Source organism: Crinia signifera, chromosome 7, assembly GCF_055691185.1.
Source record: "Crinia signifera chromosome 7, ASM5569118v1, whole genome shotgun sequence".
In the NCBI taxonomy this organism is placed as follows: domain Eukaryota; kingdom Metazoa; phylum Chordata; class Amphibia; order Anura; family Myobatrachidae; genus Crinia; species Crinia signifera.
The window spans coordinates 138,616,131-138,641,483 of record NC_139223.1 but is presented as its reverse complement, the minus strand read 5'-3'; the positions used below and the strand labels follow the sequence as shown (position 1 = coordinate 138,641,483).

The 25,353-nt window shown below is 44.8% G+C and overlaps 1 protein-coding gene across 1 annotated transcript; it reads left to right on the top strand.

Annotated features, from left to right (window-relative positions):
• Positions 1 to 8,471: 8,471 nt before the first annotated feature.
• On the top strand, positions 8,472 to 25,082 carry LOC146019556 (uncharacterized). Its single transcript, XM_083152060.1, has 7 exons — positions 8,472 to 8,602; positions 10,691 to 10,799; positions 19,521 to 19,673; positions 21,826 to 21,951; positions 22,623 to 22,672; positions 23,723 to 23,808; positions 24,969 to 25,082. Exons 1-7 carry the CDS (start codon positions 8,561 to 8,563, stop codon positions 24,979 to 24,981), a joined length of 579 nt encoding a protein of 192 aa, XP_083008186.1. The 5' UTR covers positions 8,472 to 8,560; the 3' UTR covers positions 24,982 to 25,082.
• The last annotated feature ends 271 nt before the right edge of the window (positions 25,083 to 25,353 follow it).

The window sequence follows — 25,353 nt, the reverse complement described above, 5'->3', positions numbered from 1 at the left end:
TGGAGGCACAATATAGGTAAGACCTAAAATTGACATTTATTGCTAGTCTTGGGGATGGATTTGGGGCGCGACTCCCCTTGGGTTGGTGTGGCTGAGTTGCTTTCGGGGTGGCACACCCTAACATTTATTTAGCACTATTTATTTCCCACTAATATATTATACTTTCTAGCACTTCACTTTTTAACCTCTAGCTCCTGCTTCTTTCTTATTAATACACCTTTAGCTTAGTTTTTCACTTGTGTGCTGGCCTGGGGTGACTGGCCTATGCCAACCTTTTCGGGGTTCCGCGCCCCTGATTCAAACTTAGTGTTAGGGACCCACCAGAAATGAGGCCACCGTGAAGCTGGTTGGTGGGCAAATATTTCTTGGCCAATTAATATACCAATATAATAATAATATACCTGTGAAGCCCGCGAAGGGACGCGTTTACCTGTGAAGGTATCCGTGTCCGCTCGCCACGCTTCGGGCTCGGTGGCTCGCTGCGCTCGCCACACTATTCTATTCTCAACTCCACGCCGACGTGGATAGTGGGGGTATGAAAAGGTCGGAGGACGCGTACCGCCGCCCCTCGCGGGCTCGCTGCGCTCGCCACGCTTCGGGTTCACGTTGATCGTGGGGTGGCGTTAACAATTGTGGGGGCCATTTCACACTTCAGGGGGACTATTTGGGCTCTGTGGCCCATTTAACATTGTTTTCTATGGAAAAATCGCGGGCATTGAGGCATTGAACAGTAAAATCGCGTCCAATCACACTTTTACCATTGTTCCCTATGGGAAATCGCTGGCATCGTGGGCATCGCGTCGCACCCGTTTTTTAGTGCATTTGATGGCCGCGATGGGCGCCGTGCTAGGTAAAGAGTACCGATTTTTCTCACCCAGGGCAAGGCAGTAATCTATATCCCCAGTCACAGTATACATGTGCAAGGCCTCCGTGTGGCGAAATCCTGCTACTTTATACCTCCGGCAATTTGCACGGTGAGTGACAGGAAGCCACCGTTTCTGGGAGTGCCAGGGAAGTGGTGCCCAAGCGTTTTAGGGAAGGGTGTGTGACATCATCTACAGCCTCAATCAGGCATATTCCATCGCAGCCATGAGTAAATCCAGGGCTACGCACAGGTTGCGCACAGTGGTGAAATCATTCAGTGGTGAGTGAGCTGCAAATGTATATGCAGCTTTTCATTGGCATGCAACCTGGTCGCAGGCTTACAAAGGGCACGATTACACTCTGATGGGGTGGTGGGTCGGCTGCCTCTAGCATCCTTAATGAGTTATACTGACTTCAGCACTTCTTGTCCCGTCATTCCCCATGTTACCTTGTATCTACATTGATATTGTGTAAGGGGCTTTATACACTGTGCTGTATATATACACTGTGCTGTGTATATACACGGTGCTGTGTATAAACACTGTGCTGTGTATATACACTGTGCTGGTTATATACACTGTGCTGTGTATATACACTGTGTATATACACTGTGCTGTGTATAAACACTGTGCTGTGTATAAACACTGTGCTTTGTATATACACTGTGCTGTAATAATACATCAGATGGTGCACAATGCACTTATTGCGTCATAAAGAGCAAGGGTCGGACCTGCCCACAGATGTCCAGGGGAAATCTATGGTGGGCCCTATTGCCGGAGGGCCCCAGACCCTCTTCTTGGAGCCAGTTGGTAAGAGCAGGATCACAACCTAGTTCCCTTCTTTATAAAAGGGGTGTGTTCTTTGCAAGACTTCTCTACTGGTTGGCCAAATTTGTCCCTCTGTGGTAGCTGGCCACACCCCCTCTGGAGGCTGCCCACATCCCTTAAGGTGGGGCCCCTCTCATGCATTCTCTTAGGGGCCCTTGTGATGCAGAAAGCAGGATATTAGTGTTTTGTCAGCCATAGGGGCAACATGGATTTACTGGAAATATTTTGCACAACAAATGCACTGTACAGAATAGTCAATGTTTATTCATTAAAAAACATAAAACACTACTCAGTCGTCTGTATTACGCAATGTCCATGAAATCCTCCTGTAGCTAACGAGATCGAGCATAGAAAAGTTCTGAAAACTTTTTGTAAAACATTGTTAGTTGTGTTACCTTCGCACTCCTACACGTCTGCCGGCTGGAAGTTTTCCCTGCACATCTCTTACATATGAACAATGAATGATTTTGGGGACAAGACCAGAAAATTGTGCTGAACCCTTTTTAATTGCTGTTTATTGTAAGCCCCCCGGGAACCGGAGATACAGCCAGGCAAACCTGGTACGTTTTCCCCATAGGATAACATGGGATCTGCTAATTCCGACCTCCACCTGGTTCCAACGGCTGCCAGTTCCCCCTACAGCATCACAGAAACTTAAGGTTGATCTCAGTCGAATCCAAATCGCTGGGCCTTCAATCTGATACCTGGCCCATATGGTTCATTGGTTCTAGAGATATTGCAGGTAAAACTTTTTTTTTTTTTTTCATTTCTGAAATGTAATTTCATGGCTGTTCATGTTGTTTGAGGACAGATTTCTCTAGAACCAAACGGCCCAGTTTCACGGGACCAAAATCATTCGAAGGCTACATGTAAATGGGTCAGTTGGTTCCGAAGATATAGCTGGTTGTTTAAAGGGGGGCGGGGGTGGTTTTCTCTCCCCCTCACACCAGAAAATGCAGGGACTAGGCTGGTGTAAAAGGGGCCAGTCCGAGAATGTCCCTGCATGATCCTGGGACCATATTTCCTGCATTTTCTGGTATGAAAGGGGTATTATTTCAAATAGCCAGGACATGCAGTGCTCTGAATACAGCCGGGCAGCCCCCTGCTCTCTGCCCGGCTGTTAATGGCTGTCATTTCTGCCCGGCGGCAACTATCCCCCAGTTACCGCGAGCATGTATTCCCCCTTGGCAATGAGCATGTAATCCCACATGGCAACGAGCATGGAACCCCTGGCAATGAACATAGAACCCCTGGCAATGAACATGTAGGTAAGCAACACTTATGTAGCATAATTTTTAATAGGCATTATGGTGTTTGGCATAATACGTAATGGAGATTATGGTGTGAGGCTTAACATGTAATGGCCTTTATGGTGTAAATTTTTAATGTGCGCCATATTGTGCATTATTGCTCAATCTGTTTGGTATAGTGCAAGCATGTCCAAACTATGGCCCTCCAGCTGTGAAACTACAGGTCCCATCATGCATTGCCACAGTTTTGCAATTAGGGAATGCTAAAACTGTCAAGGCTTGCTGGGACGTGTAGTTTCACAACAGCTGGAGGGCCACTGTTTGGACATGCCTGGTATAGTGTGTATTTTGGCTCAATCCATGTGGCAAAAAGTGAATTTTGCCTTAATCTGTGTGGCATAACGTGAATTTTGACTCAATCTGTGTGCCATAGTGTGAATTTTTGCTCAATTGGTGTGAATTTTGTCTCATTCCATGTGGCATAATATGTAAGAAGCAAGTACAGTATAAGGGGTTACTAGTGTGTTGCATGATTTGTATAAGGGGTATATGGTGTGGTAAACTGAGGTTACCACATAAAAGGTGCTGACATATTGTCTACCAAGTTTCGGTTTTCAGTATTTTTTTATGACTTGAGTGCCGCCTCACCCCGCAAGTATCTTAGGACATCGGCATCCTGCGGGTGCACCTTTGGAGGGCACCCGCCAATATATCTCCCTGCATTTTTCCTATGCCAGCCCTCTGCCTTTTCCAGGCATATATAATTAGTTGAAAGTATTTACACAAATACAGACACACCCATGAGCAGACCACCCTACCAGAACACTGGTCATGCCACCCACATTATTAGGTGCTGGCCACAACCCCTATTATTGCGCATAATAGGCCCTTGATCATTTTCAGCTCCAGGCCCATTTAGACCTTAATCTGGCTCTGGGTCACTCACTGTATACACAGAGATCTCACAGCACTGCTAATTCACTGCCATGCCATCAGGTGTGAACCAGGCCCATTGTCTCACCACACAGCTTGGGGGCAGTTACTCATCTCTGTGCTTCTCAGGGTGACTCCTCCTAACATTCCAGTCTCGCCAGCAGGGCTCTGCACACCAATCACTTACATACACTCACAGGGCCAGATCACTAAGCTTCAAAAGTGATAAACAGCCAGCCAATCAGCTCCTATGTGCCATGTCACAGACTGTGTTTGAAAAATGTCAGGCAGGAGCTGATTGGTTGGTTGTTTATCACTCTCCATTTTATCAGTTTTGAAGCTTAGTGCATCTGGCCCCGCAGTCTGTCTAATATGGCACATTTGTGTCTGCTGTGAGTAATCAGTCTATGGCAGCGAGCTGTCTCTCAGCACCTCAGCAGCTTTTTCCCTGGCTGACATGTAAGCTTACTAAGATGGGAGTTCTATTGAAGATGGGATGTTGACCATAGCAACCAATCAGATTCTTCTTATTTAACACCTTCTAGGAGATAATAAATATAATCTGATTGGTTGCTATGGTCAACATCCCATCTCCAATAGAACTTCCATATTAGTAATACATTGGGCACATCAGAATTGTGTAACTATGGGATTATCTGCAAATAACCAGTCAGAGAGGCTTCTTTCTGATTGGCTAGACCAGGGGTGGGCAATTATTTCAGCTGTATGGCACACATTTGCCCCCGTTAGTAATGCCACACACCTGCCACTTTTTGTTTGGCAGTGCTTTTGTGCTCTCCTCCCCATCTTCAGTAGCAGCAGCAGTGGTGGTGGCGGGATGCCAGATGCTGGGCTCCAGGATGGACTCGACTAGATTACACAGTTTGCAGTAATGGGGCATACTGCAATGGGCACTACTCCAGGCATTGTGTAAGGGGCACTACTGTTGGCATTATGTGTAATAGGCATTACTGGGTGTAATATACAAATTGAGCTGCATGCACAGTTGATGAACAATTTTGACGAACAACTGGCGGGTATGCGCATCATCATTCGCCGTTCTTCGCTTGCAGACTGAAAGATATTTTGACCAATTTCATTCAGAAGGGCCAAAATGAAGAAACGTTGTAGTATAATGTGTAATGGGCATTACAGTGTTCTGCATATTGGCCCTCATTCTGGTTGACTCGGTAAGCTGCAAAGCTTACAGCTTTATTGGTGTCTTTTTAATGGAATAAAAGTTTTTGAAAAAGTGTTACTGCACTAAGGAGAGCCTGTTCGTGTCTTACACACACACACACACACACATATATTGGTATACAATTTTTTTTTAGAGCCAAACATATGACCAGGGAAAAGCTTTGCTCTAATACACTATATATGTATGGGGAGGTTCCGTAATGAGCATATATATATATATATATATATATATATGCCTTCACCCCAAGGGCGAGATGTATTAAAATACATCACCGCCCTTCGCCCCCCCCCCCCCCCCCCGCCGCGATGCCAGCGCATATGTACTAACATATGCGGCAGGCATCGCAGTGCGGTAACGGAGCCCCCCCCCCCCCCCCCCCGCGATACCTGTACTCTGGTCTGCGGGGGGTCTCCGTCACCTCCCAGCCGGCTTCTGCTGCCTACACGCCGGGGACAGCTAAGCAGGCTGTCCCCGGCACCTCCTCCTCCGCACTGCAGCCGGAAGGACGTCCGGCTGCGTTGAAAGGGGGAGGAAGGGCTTACCTTCCGGGGTCCAGGAGGACCTGCAAGAAGGTAAGCCCAAGGGAGGGGAGAAAGGGGGGGTCGGCGAGGCGGCGGGGTTGCGGCGGGCGGCGAAAAGAAGCCCATAGGCTTCTATAGGGTATCGCCACCCAAAGGTGGCGATACCCTGCCCTGCGATAACGGTGCGGCCGGGTAATAGTACATAGGAAAATGCGGTAAAACGGGGGTTTTACCGCATTTTCCCTTTAGTACATCTTGCCCTAAGTATGAAAGAGGCGCTCCCTTAATGAGCGGAGGAGCAGCATGCGGTATGTAATGTAATGGTGGTGCCGGACACACTACTCGCCTTTAATACAAAGTACAGCTGGAAGCACTGAAGCTGCCTGCCCCATATGGTCCGCCCACACCTCGTCTCCTGCAGGAATGTGCTGCTGGGCCCAGTGGTGCAGGAATTTATTTATTTATTAGCTGTTTTTTTTTATAGCGCATACATATTCCGCATCGCTTTTACAGAGAATATTTTAACGTTCCCAGTCCCTGCCCTAGTGGAGCTTACAATCTATATTCCCTACCACACAGATATTCTAGGGTTAATTTTGTTAGGAGCCAAATAGCCTACCAGTATATTTTTGGATTGTGGGAGGAAACCGGAGTACCCGGAGGAAACCCATGCAAGTACAGGGAAAATATACAAACTCTGCACAGTTAGAGCCATGGTGGAATGGAACCCATGACCTCAGCGCTGTGAGGCAGTAATGCTAACCATGAGGTGCCATCCAGTCGGCAGTGTCTAGATGTTTGAAGTAATTAGAAAAACCATCTATTTATTTTAGGAAGTAAAATATATATATAAAATACACGAACTGCGGCACTCCGGTCTGATTGAAGTCTCCAATTGGTCTTGTCTCTGGTCTGATTGAACCAAATCATGGTTTTGATGCACCAGGATTTGAGTCTTCATTTGCACACTTTAATCAGACCGGAGTGCCGCAATTTGTAGATTATATACTGTATGGGTGAGCCGTTGTGATTTTATGTAGATAGATATTGTAAAATGTGATTGCTGTTTTCTATTTTTGGCACCTCTCAATGATTTTTTTTGCTGTTGTGGAGCCCAATGTGTTTTTATGTTATTCCTGTGAGGGCTAGCGTTTAATGTTTGTTTTTTTTGTCTGGTGTCAGTGTTTTTTTCTCCTGTTGGGGCCACCAATGTGTATTGTTTTCTGTTTGGGCCAATATTAGTTTTTTCTTTGGGGGCCAATGTGTTTTTTGTGTGGGGGCATATGTATTTATTTTCTTTGGTGGTCCTCCCCCCTATTGGGGGTCAGTATGTTTGTTACCTGTTATGGGGCAGATTTTGTTATGGTGTTCATACAGAGGTGCTGATGTGCAAGCGCCAACAAGTCAATTATAAATGTGTTCTGCTTTCATTCGGGTTACAGGTGGTCAACTATTCACAGTATGGGTGCGTTATCGGAGTGATATGGGCGAGTTGCTGTTAGTGGTTGCGGTACTTGTTTCCTAGCACGGCCCCCGATTTTTATAGAAATGCATCTGATGCTATCGCATGCAGTATAGCATGATGGATGCTTACAATGTTAAATGCACCCCCATTGTCAACGCCACCCCCACTATCAACGCCAACCCGAAGCGTGGCAAGTGCAGCAAGCCCGTGAGGAGCGGCGGTACGCGTCCTTCGGCCTTTTAATACCCCCACTATCCACGTCGGCGTGGAGTTTATCTTAGATAGTGTGGCGAGCTCAGCGAGCCCGATGTGTGGCGAGCAGACACAAATTACTTTACATGTATGCCGCATCTGCTCGCCACGCTTCAGGCTCGTATTCCGCATCCCCTCGCGCTCGCCACACTATCTAAAATGAACTCCACGCTGACGTGGATAGTGGGGGTATGAAAAGGTCGGAGGACGCGTACCGCCGCCCCTCGTGGGCTTGCTGCGCTCGCCACGCTTCGGGTTTGCGTTGATAGTGGGGGTGGCGTTGACAATGGGGGTGCATTTAACATTGTAAGCACCCATCAGGGTACTTGTACAATTAAAAATCGCATTGCATGTCATTTGCTGGCATGCAATGCTATGTGATATTGCATTGTACATGCACTACTGTTCATTTAACGGGAAGATCGCATCACACACCACTAAATACGGTATGCGATGGGCGCTGTGCTAGGAAACAAGTACTGTGGTTGCATACAGAGAAGCTGATTTGCTCGCATTGGAGGCTATATTGAGTTGGATCATCTGCACCTAGGATAGGGCTGGTGAAAGTTTCAATAATGCAGACAATGGTAGCAGCATTAGCATAAAGTCGCATATGCAACTGCATAAAAAAAACAAGGAAGGCTGCAACTGCATGCAACTCTGAATCAGATTCTATTAGTAGGGATCCGCCCCCTCTTGACAGACTCCACCACCTCAGCAGACCCCGCCCCCAGGGCTGCTTCCATAAATTTCCCGAGCTGGTTTTTCATCCCAATCCGCCCCTGTTATTGATATAAGTATCACCTTACACATATGTAACTACCTTCCTTTAATTATGCTTCAAATAATACCAAATGTATCAGTAAAGAAAACGCTAAACCAGAACATGCTTAATATTTATAATATATGCTTAATATTTATAAGTCTCAATGGACGTTGTAAATGGAATGATGGACGGGAGTGCATAGTATAATGTACATTTATTATAATGTGCCTTAAATGTACAAGGCATTACATAGAAAAGGTCACATGGTCTATGCACCTGTTGTATAGAGATCATGTGACTGCTAACTGCTGTGCTTGGCAGTTGATGACATCACCAGTGAGATCACAGTCATCACTCTTCTGTGGGAGCCATCGCGATCACAGCAGAGTGGAGTTTGTCTGACAAGCTACTGCTATTACTTGAGCATTGCTGATTTATTATCAGATTTTTGGATTTATTTGAGACATTTTTATAACAAAAGATGTCCAGCCTTCTGCTACATCGAAGGCGCCTAGACATGGATGTGAGTATACACATTAAATATCCTTCATTCATATAGATCCATATACTGTGTGCATATATATACTGTTAGATCCATATCAGTATATAAAGGTATGCGCCATGTATGGATACTGTACTGTACTTGTTCCTACAGACAGATTTGTTTCCTTAATAGAAAATGATTCTCCCAAAGAAAAAGTATACACTTTTCCAATACAGGAAAATACTATCTTATACACCATATCCACACCTCACAACTATCTCTCAGCATCTTTACATAGGCTGTTACTAGATGGACATGTTAGTATATAGTAAGACGTTTGCATAATGTTAAATCTTTGTTCAACAGGAGACATGTATCCTACATCTTACTTACTGAGAGCGATGAACACCAGCCAGTCAGCCCCAACTGTCATGTCTCACGCACAGCATCTAACATGGCAGATGGGAGCTGATTGGCTGGTGCTTTATCGCTCTCTATTTTATCACTTTTTAAGCTTATTACATCTGGATGTGTTAAATAAACCTTGTCATTTTCACTATTTAGTTATAAAAGCACCTTTCAGTTGCAGTGGTGACTATTAGATCTTACAGCTCATTCTCACCCTAAGTGAAGTGATCACTATTGGAGGGGCAGCTGCTATAAATCCCATAGGTGAGGAGAGCCCAGCAATCCCATGTAGAACCAGTCTCCATCAACCTATTTACATCTCTAATATTATGTGGCTATGCCCTAGGGATGGCCATTGTTGCCATTGCCATCGATGGTTGCCATCGATGGCAATTTTGCAACTGACCATCGAAAGTGCTTAACTATGCAATGAATGATCATCTATATATTTTTACATATTGATGGTCATCCATTGTATTTGATTGATTGGCCTGTGGGCCAATCAAAACACAGGGGGCGGGGCTTCGTGGGTGTCGGGGGCGGAGCTATGCTCCGGTGCCCCGGCACTTTGAAAACAAACATCGAAGCATCGTTTTGCTATTCCATCGATGGAGGGAAAGCATCTGGTTCTCCCCCATCGATGGCAAAAGTATTCCACATCGGCCATGAACCATCGATGATTTCAAATCATCGATGGCCATCCCTACTATGCCCCCTTTGGCAACATTACTGTCACATAGAAGCTGGAAATATAATGTATTACAGGCGGCATAGATGGGTTCCTCAATTCACTCCCTGGAATCTGTACTAGTTTACATATATCAAGGGCTGTCAAGGAGTCCTGGCCACGTTGTAGAGGGACTTGTCTACACCATATTGTGAATTCTGTTCCCCTTTGTAGCAGTGCTGTGCTAAAAAGAGGTGTGGTCTCATCATGTTATGGGTGTGGCATGTTCTCCTCCATACTATTATTGTGTTGTTTCCCTACTTCCTATGTAAATAAGTAAGTAAGTTTTATTTATATAGCACACTTTCTCCAACAAGACTCAAGGCACTTTACTGACATTAAAAATAATGAACGAGCAACAATAGCAGTACAGCTATACATCACACATACAGATATGCACTAGATGCATTCTAATGAGGGACATGGACATGGGGAACATATATTTACTGAGCTGTACAGCACCCAGGCAGCCATTGAGCAGCACCACATGGTGATTGCACCAGCCAGATAGATAGACAAGTAAAACAGTACAGATATTGGATACTACGGGGGTGACACAGGGTACATATTTGGCTAGCAGCACAGATCCTAGGCAGCCAGTAGAACAGTACAGGGTACACAGAACAAGACATAACTAGACATAACAGCAACAGAAGAACAAAAACAGAGCACAATTAACAGTACAATTCTTAGTACACAATACAGCTGAGATATAGGGAGGTGAGTGAAAAGAGATGCAGGTATAGATTGTAGGTGAGTAAGAGAGCTGTAATTAAAATGCAAGAAGAGTGCTGTGAGAACAGGAGGGAAGAGGGCCCTGCTCCAAGGAGCTTACAGTCCAGATGGTATGTGGAATTTTCTACTACAGTATATGATCCAAGACAATGCATTATACATTTTGGATTCTGGGATATATATACTGCTGTTATGTCACAGTGAAATCCTATTTCTACTCTTGCATCAAGACTTAGTATTATTATTTTTTTATAAAGGGGAAGTGCCCCAACATTTCCTATGTGTCGGAGGAAGAAAGGAGTGGCTGCAAAAACATCTCAAGCGCCACCTATAAAAGAATTACTGTCCGCTTGCCACCCATTAATGGTAAGTCTGCTGTTTTTTACAACAGTGTATGTGGTTGTTTTGTGTGGGGTGGGGTAGGGGGGGAAAAGACAGTGAAAGAAGGGCAAGGATCAGGACTGAGATGGAAAAAGTAGAACCATTTAGACAGTGAGGAGTCAGTGAATGATAATATAGTACATGTGTTTATTGTGTGCAGTTGAACAGTCAGTTCATAAAGGATATATGCACATTGTTTGCAGATTAAACAGCTAATTTATATAGTGCATACATTGTTTATATAACAGTCATAACATATAGGATATACTTCATACTATAGGATATACTGTGTAGGGATATTGTATAATCCATGTTTGTGCAGTCCCCATCGATGAATGCCATTAATGGCAATACTGCAATCAGCCATCGATAGTGCTAAACTATTAGATGGATGACCATCAAGTTTTACCTATCGATTGTCATCCATTTTCCTTGACTGGCCAGTGGGCCAATGAGAATGTGGGGGTGGGGATTCACGGGTGTCAGGGGCGGTGCTATGCTCAGTGTCCCAGCACTTTGAAAGAAAAACAAAATCCAAACATCGGTTTTGCTGTGCCATCGATGGAGGGAAACCATCTTGTTTTCCCCATCGATGGCAAAAGTATGCTACATTGGCCATAAACCATTGATGATTTAGAATCATCGATGGTCGATGGCCATCCATACACAGCCACAGCCAGCTGTGTAATTATAATGTAAATGTAGCAGGAAGGGTCTATAGGAGACAGAACACTCTTTTGTGCAATTAGAAAGATCGGTACTTATGTATTATCTGGGCTCCCATGTTAAATGCACCCCATTTTTTGTACCCCTACTATCCAACTTTGCATGGAGTTGATTTTATATAGTGTGGCGAGCGCAGCGAGCCACCGTGCCCGAAGCGTGGCGAGCGCAGCGAGCCCCGCAAGGGGACGCGGTCTTATAAGAAAAACGGGAGCCCAGATATTATATAAGTACCGAAAGATCTTATGACCATTTTGTCTTGATTTACAATGATTTTATGCACCTGTCAGCCTGTGTAAGCTGAAGTTTACCCAGCATGACCATCGGCTACTGATATCCAGGCCCAGGAAGTCTGTGTCCAATGATGTAAACCTTTAATCTGTGATGCCTACAAGACATGGTTTGCCCCACCCGCTCCAACTCTTAAATGCCACAGATGATGAGGGCAAGATAAAAGTCCGTTCAGATTGGCTTTTATCTGCGAATGGCAGAAAAATCATTTGATGATGAGCGAGTATCGAATGATTTTTCAGCCCAGCGGCTGCATGCCAGGTGATGTGTTCGTATACACATCCCCTCGCATGTTACCAAGTGGATTCGGGCGGCGGGCATTCGTCAGGGTCCGCTCGCTTGGCAGTGACTGTACACTGCATAGTGAGCGAGTCTGAATCAGGCCCATGTTGTGTTATTATTCTTCCATGCGGTCGGGCTAAAGTGTGCCAGTGCTAGAATAGTAAGTAGATCCCAGCTTAGTGCCAATAGCTTTACACAATAGTAAGTAGATCCCAGCTTGGTGCCAATAGCTTTACACAATAGTAAGTAGATCCCAGCTTAGTGCCACTAGCTTTACACAATAATAAGTAGATCCCAGCTTAATGCCAATAGCTTTACATAATAGTAAGTAGATCCCAGCTTGGTGCCAATAGCTTTACACAATAGTGAGTAGATCCCAGCTTGGTGCCAATAGCTTTACACAATAGTAAGTAGATCCCAGCTTGGTGCCAATAGATTTACACAATAGTAAGTAGATCCCAGCTTAGTGCCAATAGCTTTACACCATAGTAAGTAGATCTCAGCTTGGTGCCAATAGCACAATAGTAAGTAGATCCCAGCTTGGTACCAATAGATTTACACAATAGTAAGTAGATCCCAGCTTGGCGCCAATGGCTTTACACAATAGTAAGTAGATCCAGGCTTAGGCCCTTATTCTGATCGGTGCGGATATTCCCGCATTCTTACGGAGCGGTCCGTACGCCACGGTGTTTTGCCGCGTGCGGCCATCGTCCGTAGAAACGCCCACGTGTCCTCCGCATTCGGACGGACTCACTCTTTAAGAACAGGGCGTGTTTACGGACGACATACAAACCATGCGTGTGCGGGGGAAACACTCCGATTCTGCACGGTATTACAGAGTATTACAGAGTATGCTCGGGAATACCGCATCCGAACGGGAGCCAAGCGGTGCTACCGCACGTAAGCGGAGTATTTACGCCAAACAACCCACTATTAAGTATCTTCTGCAAGACATCACATGACCCACTTATTCAATTACCTATCCTCATAAAAAACTGCTTATTTGGAATTGGAATCAATTAAATGCCAATATATCCTTACAAGCATGCCTAACACATGCATTGCACACATTAACCCTTACAGCAATTTAAGTGCAATGGTTTGTATTACACCCTGTGTAAAAGATTATAAACAATCTACACATATACTGTTTAATGTGCAAAGAAAACCAACAACTGTGAACTTGCATAAACAATTTATTAGAAAACACAATGAACATATAAATAAAAAAATATCAAATAATAAATTAAATCAGCAGATCTCTGAGGTCCTGCAGGTCGGCTAGCAGGAGCCTCAAGTGGTGCTCCGCCCGCAGGAGGGCCCCACGCACCCCCTCATCTGCCGGTGTGGTGTCATCTGTGGGCATGTCAAAGGGGCAAAAATTAGTCATGTTATTCATGCATACATTTCACATACTGCGACATAAATTGCACAAATGCTAGGTGACATGTGTGTGTATATATATATATATATATATATATATCTATCTATGTAGAGAGATAGAGACACACATAGATAAATAGATATGACACATACATATATACATACATGCAAACTTATTTACTACATACTGTCTTTTTTTGCCTCTACCCTTTACTCTGCAGAAGACATAACAGTCATAGTGTTTCTTCTCAGTCACAACCCACCCATGACTAACCAATGACAAGCATGTCATGGCCTCCGTCAATAAGAACTTGTCACAATCTGCTCAGTCTAAGTTCAGTGATGGTTCGTGGCATGGGAGTTATGCAAATGTCAGGAATGCACAGTACACATCCTCAAAATCATAATTCTGTCTAAACCAACCTACAATTCTGTGAGGGCAAAAAAACAATCTGAACTACAGGGGGTGTTTAGGTAGAGGAGGCTCCTGGGACACTGGCAACTTCTGACTCCATTCCAAGGTAGGCCGGGCCATACTCCATTTATAGCATACATCCTAGAGTTTATAAATAACATTCACCAACAATATAGATTCCACTATTTGATGGGTCATAATCTACGATTGCAGCAGGTGAATTTAATCCACAAATGATCCACTCATCCCTTTACTCCAGGATCCTGTTTAACTACAACGGTTATGTGGCAGTCAAAATGGAGCTCCAACCCATCCCACAAACCTGTGTAATTGAGAGGTGTCCTGGATGAAAGGGATGCCTTGGACACCCCATCTAACCCGTACCTGTATCTGTAGCTACCCACTTTGGGGTCTATATGAATAGTATTGGAACAAAATTTTTAATCACCAGTGCTACATAACAAATACCAGTACAACTACTTCATGAATGATGCATTATGTAAACATACCGATCTGCTGGGACTCCGGGGCTTGGCACGCCTCCTCCCCCTCGGAATCTGAATCCTCTGGGGCAACCGTGGCCTCCTCAGCCCCCTCCTCCGCCAGCTCCTCTGCCACTATGACCACGTCAACCTCCTCCGCCACAAGCACCTCCTCCTCCACCTCCTCCTCCTCCTCCACCTCCTCCTCCTCCACCTCCTCCTCCACCACCACCACCTCCTCCTCCACCTCCTCCTCCGCCACCAACACCTCCTCCTCTGCCACCAACTCCACTTCCACCTCCTCCACCACCACCTCCTCAGGCACCTCCTCCTCCTCCACCACCTCCTCCACCATCTCCTCCAACATTTCCTCCTCCTCCACTTCCTCCTCCTCCACCCTTGCCGCCACCTCCTCCTCAGGGTCTTGGGCCTCCTCCTGGTCCAGGGCTGCCTCGGCCTCTTCACGGGCCTGTTGGGCTCGGGCTCGTGCTGTGTGGTAGAAAAAAAAATCATGGTCAATGTCGGGTCATTGGGGCACATGTATTAATCCATAACAAGACATACATGGAAGGGTGATAATGATGGCAAACGATGCAGGCAAGTAGCTCCTTACTGTTAATGGATTTAAAAATGTGACATTTAAATTATTATGTGATTGTTAGTAATTTGTTCAAACATTACAACCCTGGCATTTATCAATGTGTAACACATATTAGATCTGGCACATTGTATGCATCAGAATCCTCAATGCTATGTCATTACATATAAAAGCCACATGACTGCATGTTAACCAGGAAGAAGCACACATAACAGTTTATGGACTTTTAAACCCATGGACACCCACTTATCATGAGACACCTGTTATTGTTTATATATGCTATGTTGTAAGTGCGAAATTTCATAGCTAAAATACTCACAATCAGCAATTTCGCCCCTGATTTGCTGCAACAGCTGGGGCTGGCGCCTGCGGAGGTCCGACCACCGCCTCTCGAGCTGCCCGAGGGACCTCCGCACCCGAGTGCGGGCGTAAATACGGCGCCCTGCCGCAGCATAGGCCCTCCGCTTATGGCGGTTACTGATAAAGGGCCCCGCACGGCCCAGCCTTGTCTCCATGACGGAGACCAGAACCCTCAGCTCCGCATGTGAAAAGGGGTCTGCCCTTCTTGTCTCCGCCATGTTAACAATGGCATCTATCAACCAATCAGGTGGTGTCATTGGTTTATCACAGTTATTTGTGTTAATAACTTTATTGTTCATCTTGACATGAACAGCGTCTCTGCGCCAACACAAATGGTGACAAATTCGCATGCCTTCAAAACAGTAGTGCTGATGTATGGCAATGAACAAATCTGATATATATAAAACACAGTGTGTATGCACTTAGCAAATCCAATGACGCCTCGCTCCGCCAAGCAACGCGTGCTATAGCTTAGCAACGCATAGCTGTACCATGGAAGAGCTTACCTTAGACCCTGACAAGTCCAGATCTGCTGACAAATGATTGTAGCAGCAACTCACTATTTATAGGCCTCTCACATGTGTGGTCTATAACAGTAGTGATGAGTATTGCATGATTTGTGGCCTGGATTTTCTAAGGGATTGGGCTACTTTTAGCTTGCAATCAAACTCAACAATACCACAGTAGTCATGAACCAAATGTCATGTCATGCTAGCAAATAGCATGTGTATTGTGCAATAGTCACAGGTGTATCAGAAGATTCTATGCAATGTTAGAATTGGTGACCAGTATTTCATGTCGAAGTTTCGCCAGGTTTTACACAATGGAATTTCCGCCACCGTATGCGGCGCGAAAAAACAGCGACGTACACACACGCACGGAACGCAGCTGCCGCTGATGTCCGCCAAACAGGATACACAAACAGTATATAAAGGTGTATTAGAAGGTGACAATGTTGTTGCTAACATGTCTGGATCACAACCAGAGGTGGACCCAGACCTGCAGCAACTATTTGACCAGATGGACTCCAGCACCACCTATGTGCCACTGCACATGCGGCCAGTGGGTAATGAGGAGGCTGCTGGCCCTTCTACAGCAGGGCAACCTGCACCTGACCATTCTACAGCAGGGCAACCTACACCTGGCCCTTCTGCAGCAGGCCAACCTGCAGCTGGCTCATATGCACCATCAGCAGAATCGTTTGGAACACAACCGGGGACTTCACAAGGTAGTACCATGGCCAGCACTTCAAGTGCAGCGACACGTGCCAGGGGGCGTGGCCATGGACGTGGCAAGGGGACAGCGAGGGCAACAGAGGAACCAACTACAAGAAATAAGGCATATGAAGCACAGGAGCTTGCCATCCTGGTTCCCCGAGCACGTGATTGGATTGAGTGTCCATCGGAGAAGCTGACACACACACGCAGATGGAAGATTTGGGAACAGATAACGGCAGAGATTAATGAAGTTGCGCCACAAGTTCGTGAGACGGACCATGTGAAGAAGAGGCAAGTTGTTTTGTGATACATGTGGCCAGTAATAGGCAAGTAATGATTGAATTCATGCTTAGATGGATTTTGCAAATGGCCCGTGAGGTTGTTACGATACACAGACATTATTGACATGTTATTTCGTTGAGAGTTAGAGTAGGGTGATTGTGAATGTGTATTGTAACGGTTGATATCATAGTTGCATGTAATATTATCTATTGGACATTAATCACATGTCGTAATATGTAGCACAGAGCAATGGCTGCAACAGCTAACATCTGGAGTGACATGTATTAATATGTCAACTTACATTGCAGGTGGCAGGACTTCAAAACCAACCTGAAGAGGAAGATGACCAAGCGGTGGGAACACAGCCAGACATCTGGGGCCGGGCCCATGCCATCAGGGCTAGAGCTCACCCCCCTGGAGTTGATGGCCGAGAGCTGTATATCAGTTGAGGAGATCAGGGGGGTGAGCACGATGGATAGCGAGGCCCCAGCTGAAGTGTTTGCGTCTTTTATTGAAGGTAAATATTGGTCATGCCATAAACTTGTGCAAGTAATTATCTTAGAATGTGTCCTAATTTTGTTTATCTTTTTCCACAGACAACCCACCGCTTGGTGCCGACTCTGCTCAGGAGGTGGAGGAGTCCGTGCCACCTGGCCCCAGGGGTAGGCCTGTGCAGCAGCAGCCATCGGCCCAAGCCGATTTGGCCGCCTTGGCCAACATGCTTGGGGACATCAACCAGCAGGGAGAGTTGGCATCAGAACGGATGCATAGGACCGAGGAGATCCTGGCGAGCTTGGTCAGCACCCAGCAGGCCATCGCTGCGAGCATGCAGGCCATGGCTGAGTCACATCAGGCCATGGCTGCAAGTGCTCAGGTGCTGGCCGAGCAAGCCACCCGCCAAAATGATCTCCTCCTCCACCATAATGAGCTTATGGTGGAGCTGGTTACCAGCAACAGGGTCCTAATGTCATCCGTTTCTGGTGCATTACCACCGGCAACACTCCCTGCTGGCAGGAGGGGTAGACCAGCCAACCCCTCAACATCATCTGCTCCACCTGCCCCAGCATCTGCCCGTGCCAGAAGAGCTGCTGCACAGGCCAAGGAGCCTCCCAAGGCCAAACGTGGTCGCAAATGAACTTGTGGCTGCATTAATCTCCACCGTTATGTGGTCCCAAATCTTCCATTGTGCTGTGTGTGTCAGCTTCTTCTGTCCAATCACGTGCTGAGGGTAACCAGATGAGCCCTTGCTTCATATGTCCTTTTTGGTGCCCCTGTTGCCCTCTTTTGCCTGCCATTACTGTCAGCTGTACTTGAAGTGATGGCCATGGTACTATCTTGTGAAGTCCCCGGTTGTGTTCCAAATGATTCTGCTGATGGTGCATATGAGCCAGCTGCAGGTTGGCCTGCTGCAGAAGGGCCAGGTGTAGGTTGCCCTGCTGTAGAATGGTCAGGTGCAGGTTGGCCTGCTGTCGAAGGGCCAGCAGCCTCCTCATTTCCCACTGGCTGCATGTGCAGTGGCACATAGGAGGTGCTGTAGTCCATCTGTGTGCAATTATATTTGTTTTGTATTCTTATTTATTTTTGTACATTCCTGCCATGTTGTTTTTGTTTGGGATTTGTTATTTTTTGGTCATTGCATCACAGTGGCATTGACTGTGACATGTATAGAAATAAATTTGTTTACTTTACCAAAAATGTGTGGTTTCATGAGTACATGTCGAATACACATGTGTATTGCTAGTATTAATATTCAGTCATGTCCATTGTTAGCAGTTTTAAAGTGTGTGACAAGTACAGCATATGTGGGGGATTAGTACGGTTTCCTTGAAGCAGCAATGGTTTCAATTAAAGCACTGACAAGCGTCCTATTAGTGAGTAATGAGTAAAGGAGTCGATTCTATTGGGTTCAGGTGTTAATGCTTGTAGTCATTAGGCGTACGTTCGCCTACCGCATGAACGAGTGGTGTCCGCAAAGCAATAGTACACTTGTGGACACCGCACATTTCTTCCCTTTTTGATCGCGTACATTCGGAGTGGTATCCGAATGTACGCCCCCCAACATAAGTGTACTCCCCCGTGTCCGCCCATGTTTCCGCCCCGTTTTGCCCACTTTGAAACTATGCCCATGTGTCATTCCGCATGACGCCCATAATACGCCCATATTTCCCGACTGATTGCGGGGAACAGTTTTGTACGGGATTTGGCCGAACAGGTACGGAGTCAAGGCGTGGCACATGCGCGTTGCGTTCTCCACGCATGCGCAGACGCCGAAAAGACGCGATCCGAAAGTATGCGGTAAAGTCCGCGTCAATCAGAATAAGGGCCTTAGTGCCAATAGATTTACACAATAGTAAGTAGATCCCAGCTTAGTGCCAATGGCTTTACACAATAGTAAGTAGATCCCAGCTTAGTGCCAATAGCTTTACACAATAGTAAGTAGATCCCAGCTTAGTGCCAATGGCTTTACACATTAGTAAGTAGATCCCAGCTTTACACAATAGTAAGTAGATCCCAGCTTGGTGCCAATGGCTTTACAATAGATGAGTTTATGAGGGAAGGAAGTTGGTTAGATGAGCTGCAGTCATACAGGAATTGGTTTGGAGCATGTGGAATTACATGCTGATAAGAAAATGATCTTTCATTTGAAGAAACTGAGAATATGTAACATTACAGGAGGTGACAATATAACATCAAAGAGGACTGCCCACGAGGCCGCAAAAACTAAATATCAAGGAAGGGTCCCATATAAAACCAACATATATGATTTGACCTCGCAGAAAATGAATGGAATACCTATAAATGTAGGAGCGTTCCCTCTTCTGAGAGGTAAGTCAGGAATCGTCTCACACTTACCTTTAGTGCAATATACAGTATGTGACAGGTGGGTGACTATGTGGCCATTTGTAGAGTAACATGGACATTAGATGCATACTGCCACCAGTCTGCTGGACAAATAGTTATCTAATAGGTAAATGGCTGTCCTATGGACTGTTGCCGATGCCAATGGATACCATAAGAAGCCGTCTATATGGTGATTTGTGTTAATCAATTCCACATAGTGATAATATCCATCGACATCTGCAGCACTTTATAGAGCATCAGTTTTATGCTGATGGGATTTACTCTTTGTTTATGTAATATACACTTCCACTCAGGAAAGGTTTTGTTTTTACTTTTATGACATCATTATTTTCTTATTATTTTATTTATTTATTTTGCATACATGCCTACAAGTAATTTACAGTATTCCATTATTGCAATAACCTGAGCCCAAAACAATACCAGGAATAATATATATTGAAAATTTGTTGATCAAAATCCAAGATTGCGGGCAGGACGGGGCAAGAATTGCATTTGTGATGTATCCCGCCACTCTTCGCACATATAGTGCCATTAGTTATGCCGTATGCTTAAATAAAATAACAGCGGAGACTCCTGCTATGCACACGCGCACACACACACATACGCAGAAGTGCAAGCTTCGCTGAACAGAGATTTCACACTTCTGCTAATGGTTCTGAATCAGGCCCCTGGTCCCATAGTCTCTGTCTACTGCAGTGATAACTTTGACGGGTTTCCTGCTGGCCCCAGATGTCATTTATAGATCATGGGAACTTTTACTATGACTACCAGCATTGGATGATAAAGGGACCTACTATGCAGGAGGAAGCCCCATCACTTTACCATTGTGCTCTCCAACTCACTGGAGTTCTTAGCTGCAGCCATATAGGGGGCCAGGGGCGTAACTAGATACTCATAGGCCCCATTGCAAAAGTTTGTAAGGGCCTCCATTTAGCAATTGATGGTGATAAATGTATGTAAAACATTACTAAGACAGTAAAGATGGGCCCCCTTCAACTCTGGGCCCCATAGCAACTGCACCCCTTGCACCTATGGTAGTTACTCCCTTGTAGGGGGCTCTACAGCAATGACAATGGGCATACTGTATATAGATTGGCATTACAGGAAAGCCACTGGCAGTAGCACTGTAAAAATTAAGTAAATCAGTAAAAAAAAAACATTTCAGCTGACATAAGATTCCATAGGTATAAACTCTTTAACTATAACAATTCATTTCAGTGATTCATTTAATTCCCCGCATTTCCTAGTGCTGCATGTAAGGTATTACCTTTCCCATCCGGAGAGCTGGAGTCTTCCTCCATAGTCCTCTCATTCCCATTACATTTGTTGTGTATTTATTCTTCCATGTGGTGGAGCTAATATGGGACAAAACATTTGGGCCTTATTCTGGGTCATTTGCTCGCATGAGTGCTCGCATCCTTGCGAATGTACCAAACCCTGCCTTGCGAATGGTTAGCCCACACCACCCATTCGCATGCCGAATTCGCTCACAAGGCTTGCGAACTGATGTTTTACATGAACACCCATTTGCATGCCCGTGGGAACCTCCCCTATCTTTCGATAGTCACCGAACATGGAATGATAGCAAAGGCGCCCGCATATGCAAGGGTGGCACAGACTACTCATACATATGAGCGAAGAAATGCAGGGAATGGGGCAGACAGCTGACACTCAGTTATGGCAGCTTTCTGCCCCCCGCTTGTGTGTCATTACCACATTAGGATATGTACGCCCAGTGTTTTAATGGGAACGGCCATGAAACGCAGGGCGTACACATATGCTAATGCTCCAGCCCAGCACCCCACGCTCCTTTCCTCCCCCACTCTCAAGGCTCGTAGTGTGCACTCCGCGACCAGACTTCTTGCCGAGTTTGCACGCACCCAGCGTATACACAGGCGCAGAAATGCTGCGCATACGCAAAACATCGGTCCCTGTGCGAATTTGGATCTGAGCGAATGAACCAGAAAAACCACCTTAGAGTAGATGAGTTTATGTGAGAATGCAGATTTTGAGATGAGCTGCAGTCATACAGGAATGCATATGGAGAATGGAGAATTAAATATTGCTGACAAAATGTCCATACAGTCCAAGTAACTGAGAAAATGTAACATTACAGGAAGTGACAAGATAACGGCAGAGAACAACATCAATGAGGCCGCAAATCAAATCTATCAAGGGAGGATCCCATTTATCATCAATGGTGCTGATAAAACCCCACTGACACTTTTTCCTCTCCTGAGAGGTAAGTCGGGTGTCTTCTCATACTGGGCAGAAGGTAATAATAATAAAAAATATGGCAAAAACCTGTTTTGGACTTTGCCCACATATTCCATCATATGTTCTAAGTCCTGAATGCCAGGACCTCAGTGCAGAGGGTAGCTGCTACCCTAGGCAAGCTTGTGGAATTCTTTCTGCACCCATGCTTATAATCTACTTGTGATACAGGTGCCGCAGGGTCTCTCATTCTCTCTCCACAGTGTGATTTTTACAATATAGTCAAAATCGTAAGGACAAAATAGGCAAAATGGCAGTGTGTGTACACAGCTTTAATCCGGCCCTGACCTTACATCCCACCTTCTCCCCATTCATCTATCACAACTTCCCTCTTCATTGCCTTAATCTCTCCTACAGGGGTGTATATGGGCAGGATCAGCGCTGGTGGCTGCTGATGTCTAGCACCATATAATTATACAGAAGATTAGCACATTTTCAGATTGTATAACGTTCTCCGTCATCAAGCTCAAAATCGTATAAGTGACTGCACTAATGGGGTTTTAAGAGACTGTCATTTATTCGCGGAATAAAAATGTGCAGATTATTTCATTATTTTCATCTTTCTATAAATTGTATTTTCTTATTACTTGATGTGTGTTCCTTTTTCAGTTTGTTACAAAAAGTGTGTTCCTTTTTCAGTTAGTTGCAAGAAGCCAAAAACCGTGATCAGATCACCAAAAGTTACTCTGGTAGGTATTATATAATTCACCTTCGCTTTACACATACTTTATATATAGAATCACCAGCCGTCGGAAGGGGGCGGGCGCGCATGAGATACATGTGTCCCATTCCAACGGAGTTTCCCGTCGGTCCCCGCCACCCCCTCTTATCCCTGCCCATCTCCCTGAAGCAGAGATGGGCAGGGTTCCCATCCCCCACCATACGAAACTGGGACACCCGTGCGTGTGAGATGCTCGCACGTTCCTGTCAGATGGAACGCCATCTCGCCAGCGGGGGCATTCTTTTGAGCCCCGACGCTGGCTGAGAGGCACTCCATCTGTATATACAGTATATAGTATGTGTGTGTGTGTGTGTGTATATGTATATATATATATCGGAATGACCCCAATTGCACCCCAAAAGGTCCCCTGGTAGGGGGAGACAAGAAGAGGGTAGATTAGAGTAAATAGAGAGCACTAATGATATCCAACACCTTGTAGGTTTTCACCAATAGTTTGAACAGGTATAGAGAAATGTGATGACAATATAACTTGTGTTAGACCATGACATTTTAATAATTTTTAATAAAAACACAAGTTATATTGTCATCAGTTGTGTACATTTCTCTATACATGTTCAAACTAGGTGGTGGATATCATTACCGCTCTCTATTTACTCCAATATATATATATATATATATATATATATATATATATTATGATTAATATACCATTAGCATTGAGGCGGCACTTAAAGACTTTTTAGTGCAGAAAGTGCAAATTTATTGCAAATAACAATGCTCCAACATGTTTCGGGCTTGCTGCCCGTCCTCAGGGAATGTGCCGCCCTAATTGCTATTGGAATACAGAGGACTAAGAGGTCCGTCGAAGTTCTGTTCGTGACTCAAATCAGAGGAGTGCCAGACTATTTGGACTATATATATATATATATATATATATATATATATATATATATATATATATATACTGTATGTGTGTGTGTGCACCTAGTAACTATAAAAACATTTTTTTTCCTTTATAAATAACGCTCTTTCTCCTATATTGTTTATATAATTTCAGGATGCACCTGGACTTCCAAGACTTGAAGTTAGAAACACAAATATCAATTTTGTTGCCAGGCCTTGCAATGGCTCCAAAGCATTCAGGTATTTATGTTTAATGCATATATTACTGTTGTTGCAAAAAAAGATAGTACCAGGAAATGTACTGTGTTTATACAATAATCAGAAATTAAATGAATAATGATATTGAGGTTTCATAAAACTACTGTAAAATGAGTTATCTGACACAATAATGGTTATATAATAGGCTCAGATATCTGTAAACTGGTGGGATTTTAGCAAGATTGGCGACAGATTTAAAGCAGCAATCAGTTATATGTCTGATCTCGCCCTGTGTCTGATTGCAGCTTTCCATTTAGCAGCAATCTCACTCAAATCCTGTCAGTTCTATTAAATCAGGAACTATTACTTAATCCCCCATGTCCTCTGTGCAGGTTGTGTGGAGGATGGAACCGGGAGCTTTAAGAGGGTAATAGAGGAAATGGGGGGATTAGAAATTGTTTGTGCAGAGGTGGGTTCTGTAGAGGTAATGGGTAGGGTTAACATCTATAGAAAAGTATTCAACAACGGCCATAAACCAATTATTTTGAAACATTGGTTGTGACTGTCATCCCTAGTAATAGCAGTGTGCAGGAGATGAAGGAGTGATATAGGGGATATAGCTTACAGATCCCCATAACCTTTCATTAACTGCTTGCAATGGAGGTAATAAGAGGGGGAAGAGCTGGGAAGCATGTACTCAGATGGGAGGAATGAGTCTGTATTGTATAGTAACGTATAATGCGTGGACTGGAAGTTTGCAAATGAGTGATGGGGATCTTTGAATTGTTTGTATGTAGTTGAGAAGATGAGATCTGGGGGCTTAATACGCATTTTAGGGTAGAGGTGGTCTGCCAGGAGCTGTATGCAGGTTGTGAGGGTAGTGTTTCAAGAAAGGGTTGTGCATGTGGTAATGGAGAAAGGGAGCTGAGTGTTGGTATTGAGGAGGATGCAGTCCAACAGTGGATAGCAGGCAGTGGGGAGGATCGGGCCCAGGAGCTGTGCAGTAATGGGGGAGAATGAAGCTTGGTAACAGGGATGATATTCTAGGGGTGGATATTTAGCAATGGGCTATTGGGTAAGTGGGTACTCAGATGGGGTGGGGGGTTTAAAAGTAGACAACATAACACTGATCTCATAAAAGATGTTAAGTTTTTCACCTAACAGGCATTAATATCACACTTTCTTCTTCCTTTTCTTTTTAGTGCAAAAATATAAGAAAAAAAACTACCTGGACTGCCATCACCCTCGCGTTTACTGTATCTCTATTAACGCTTAATACCTCTGCACCTCTGATGGAAGTCTGAATAAAATCCTTGGCCGTGTTATTACACAATAAATATCTTTTTTTTTCTATATAAATGTTGTGACGCTGATAATATTGTTATATGTGTTCAACATTTACAGTTTGGGTGTTGGTGAGAGTTTAGAGAATGTGGTGTGAATATTGCAGTAAGTCCCTGTCTCGCACATGCGCTGGATTGATGGTGTATTCTTTCATAAAGCCTGAGTTTGGCTTACCTTCTACAAATATGACAAATCAGCCAAATTTGGTTGATGGTAAATTAGCAAAATTAGATGATGCGATCA

What these genes read in the sequence shown, in the direction of transcription:
- LOC146019556 (XM_083152060.1), top strand. Translation starts at nt 8,561, where the DNA reads ATGTCCAGCCTTCTGCTACATCGAAGGCGCCTAGACATGGAT. An exon ending in GAAGGCGCCTAGACATGGAT is followed by an intron (nt 8,603 to 10,690) that starts GTGAGTATACAC and finishes TTTTTTATAAAG; the next exon opens with GGGAAGTGCCCCAACATTTC. An exon ending in CCGCTTGCCACCCATTAATG is followed by an intron (nt 10,800 to 19,520) that starts GTAAGTCTGCTG and finishes GTAACATTACAG; the next exon opens with GAGGTGACAATATAACATCA.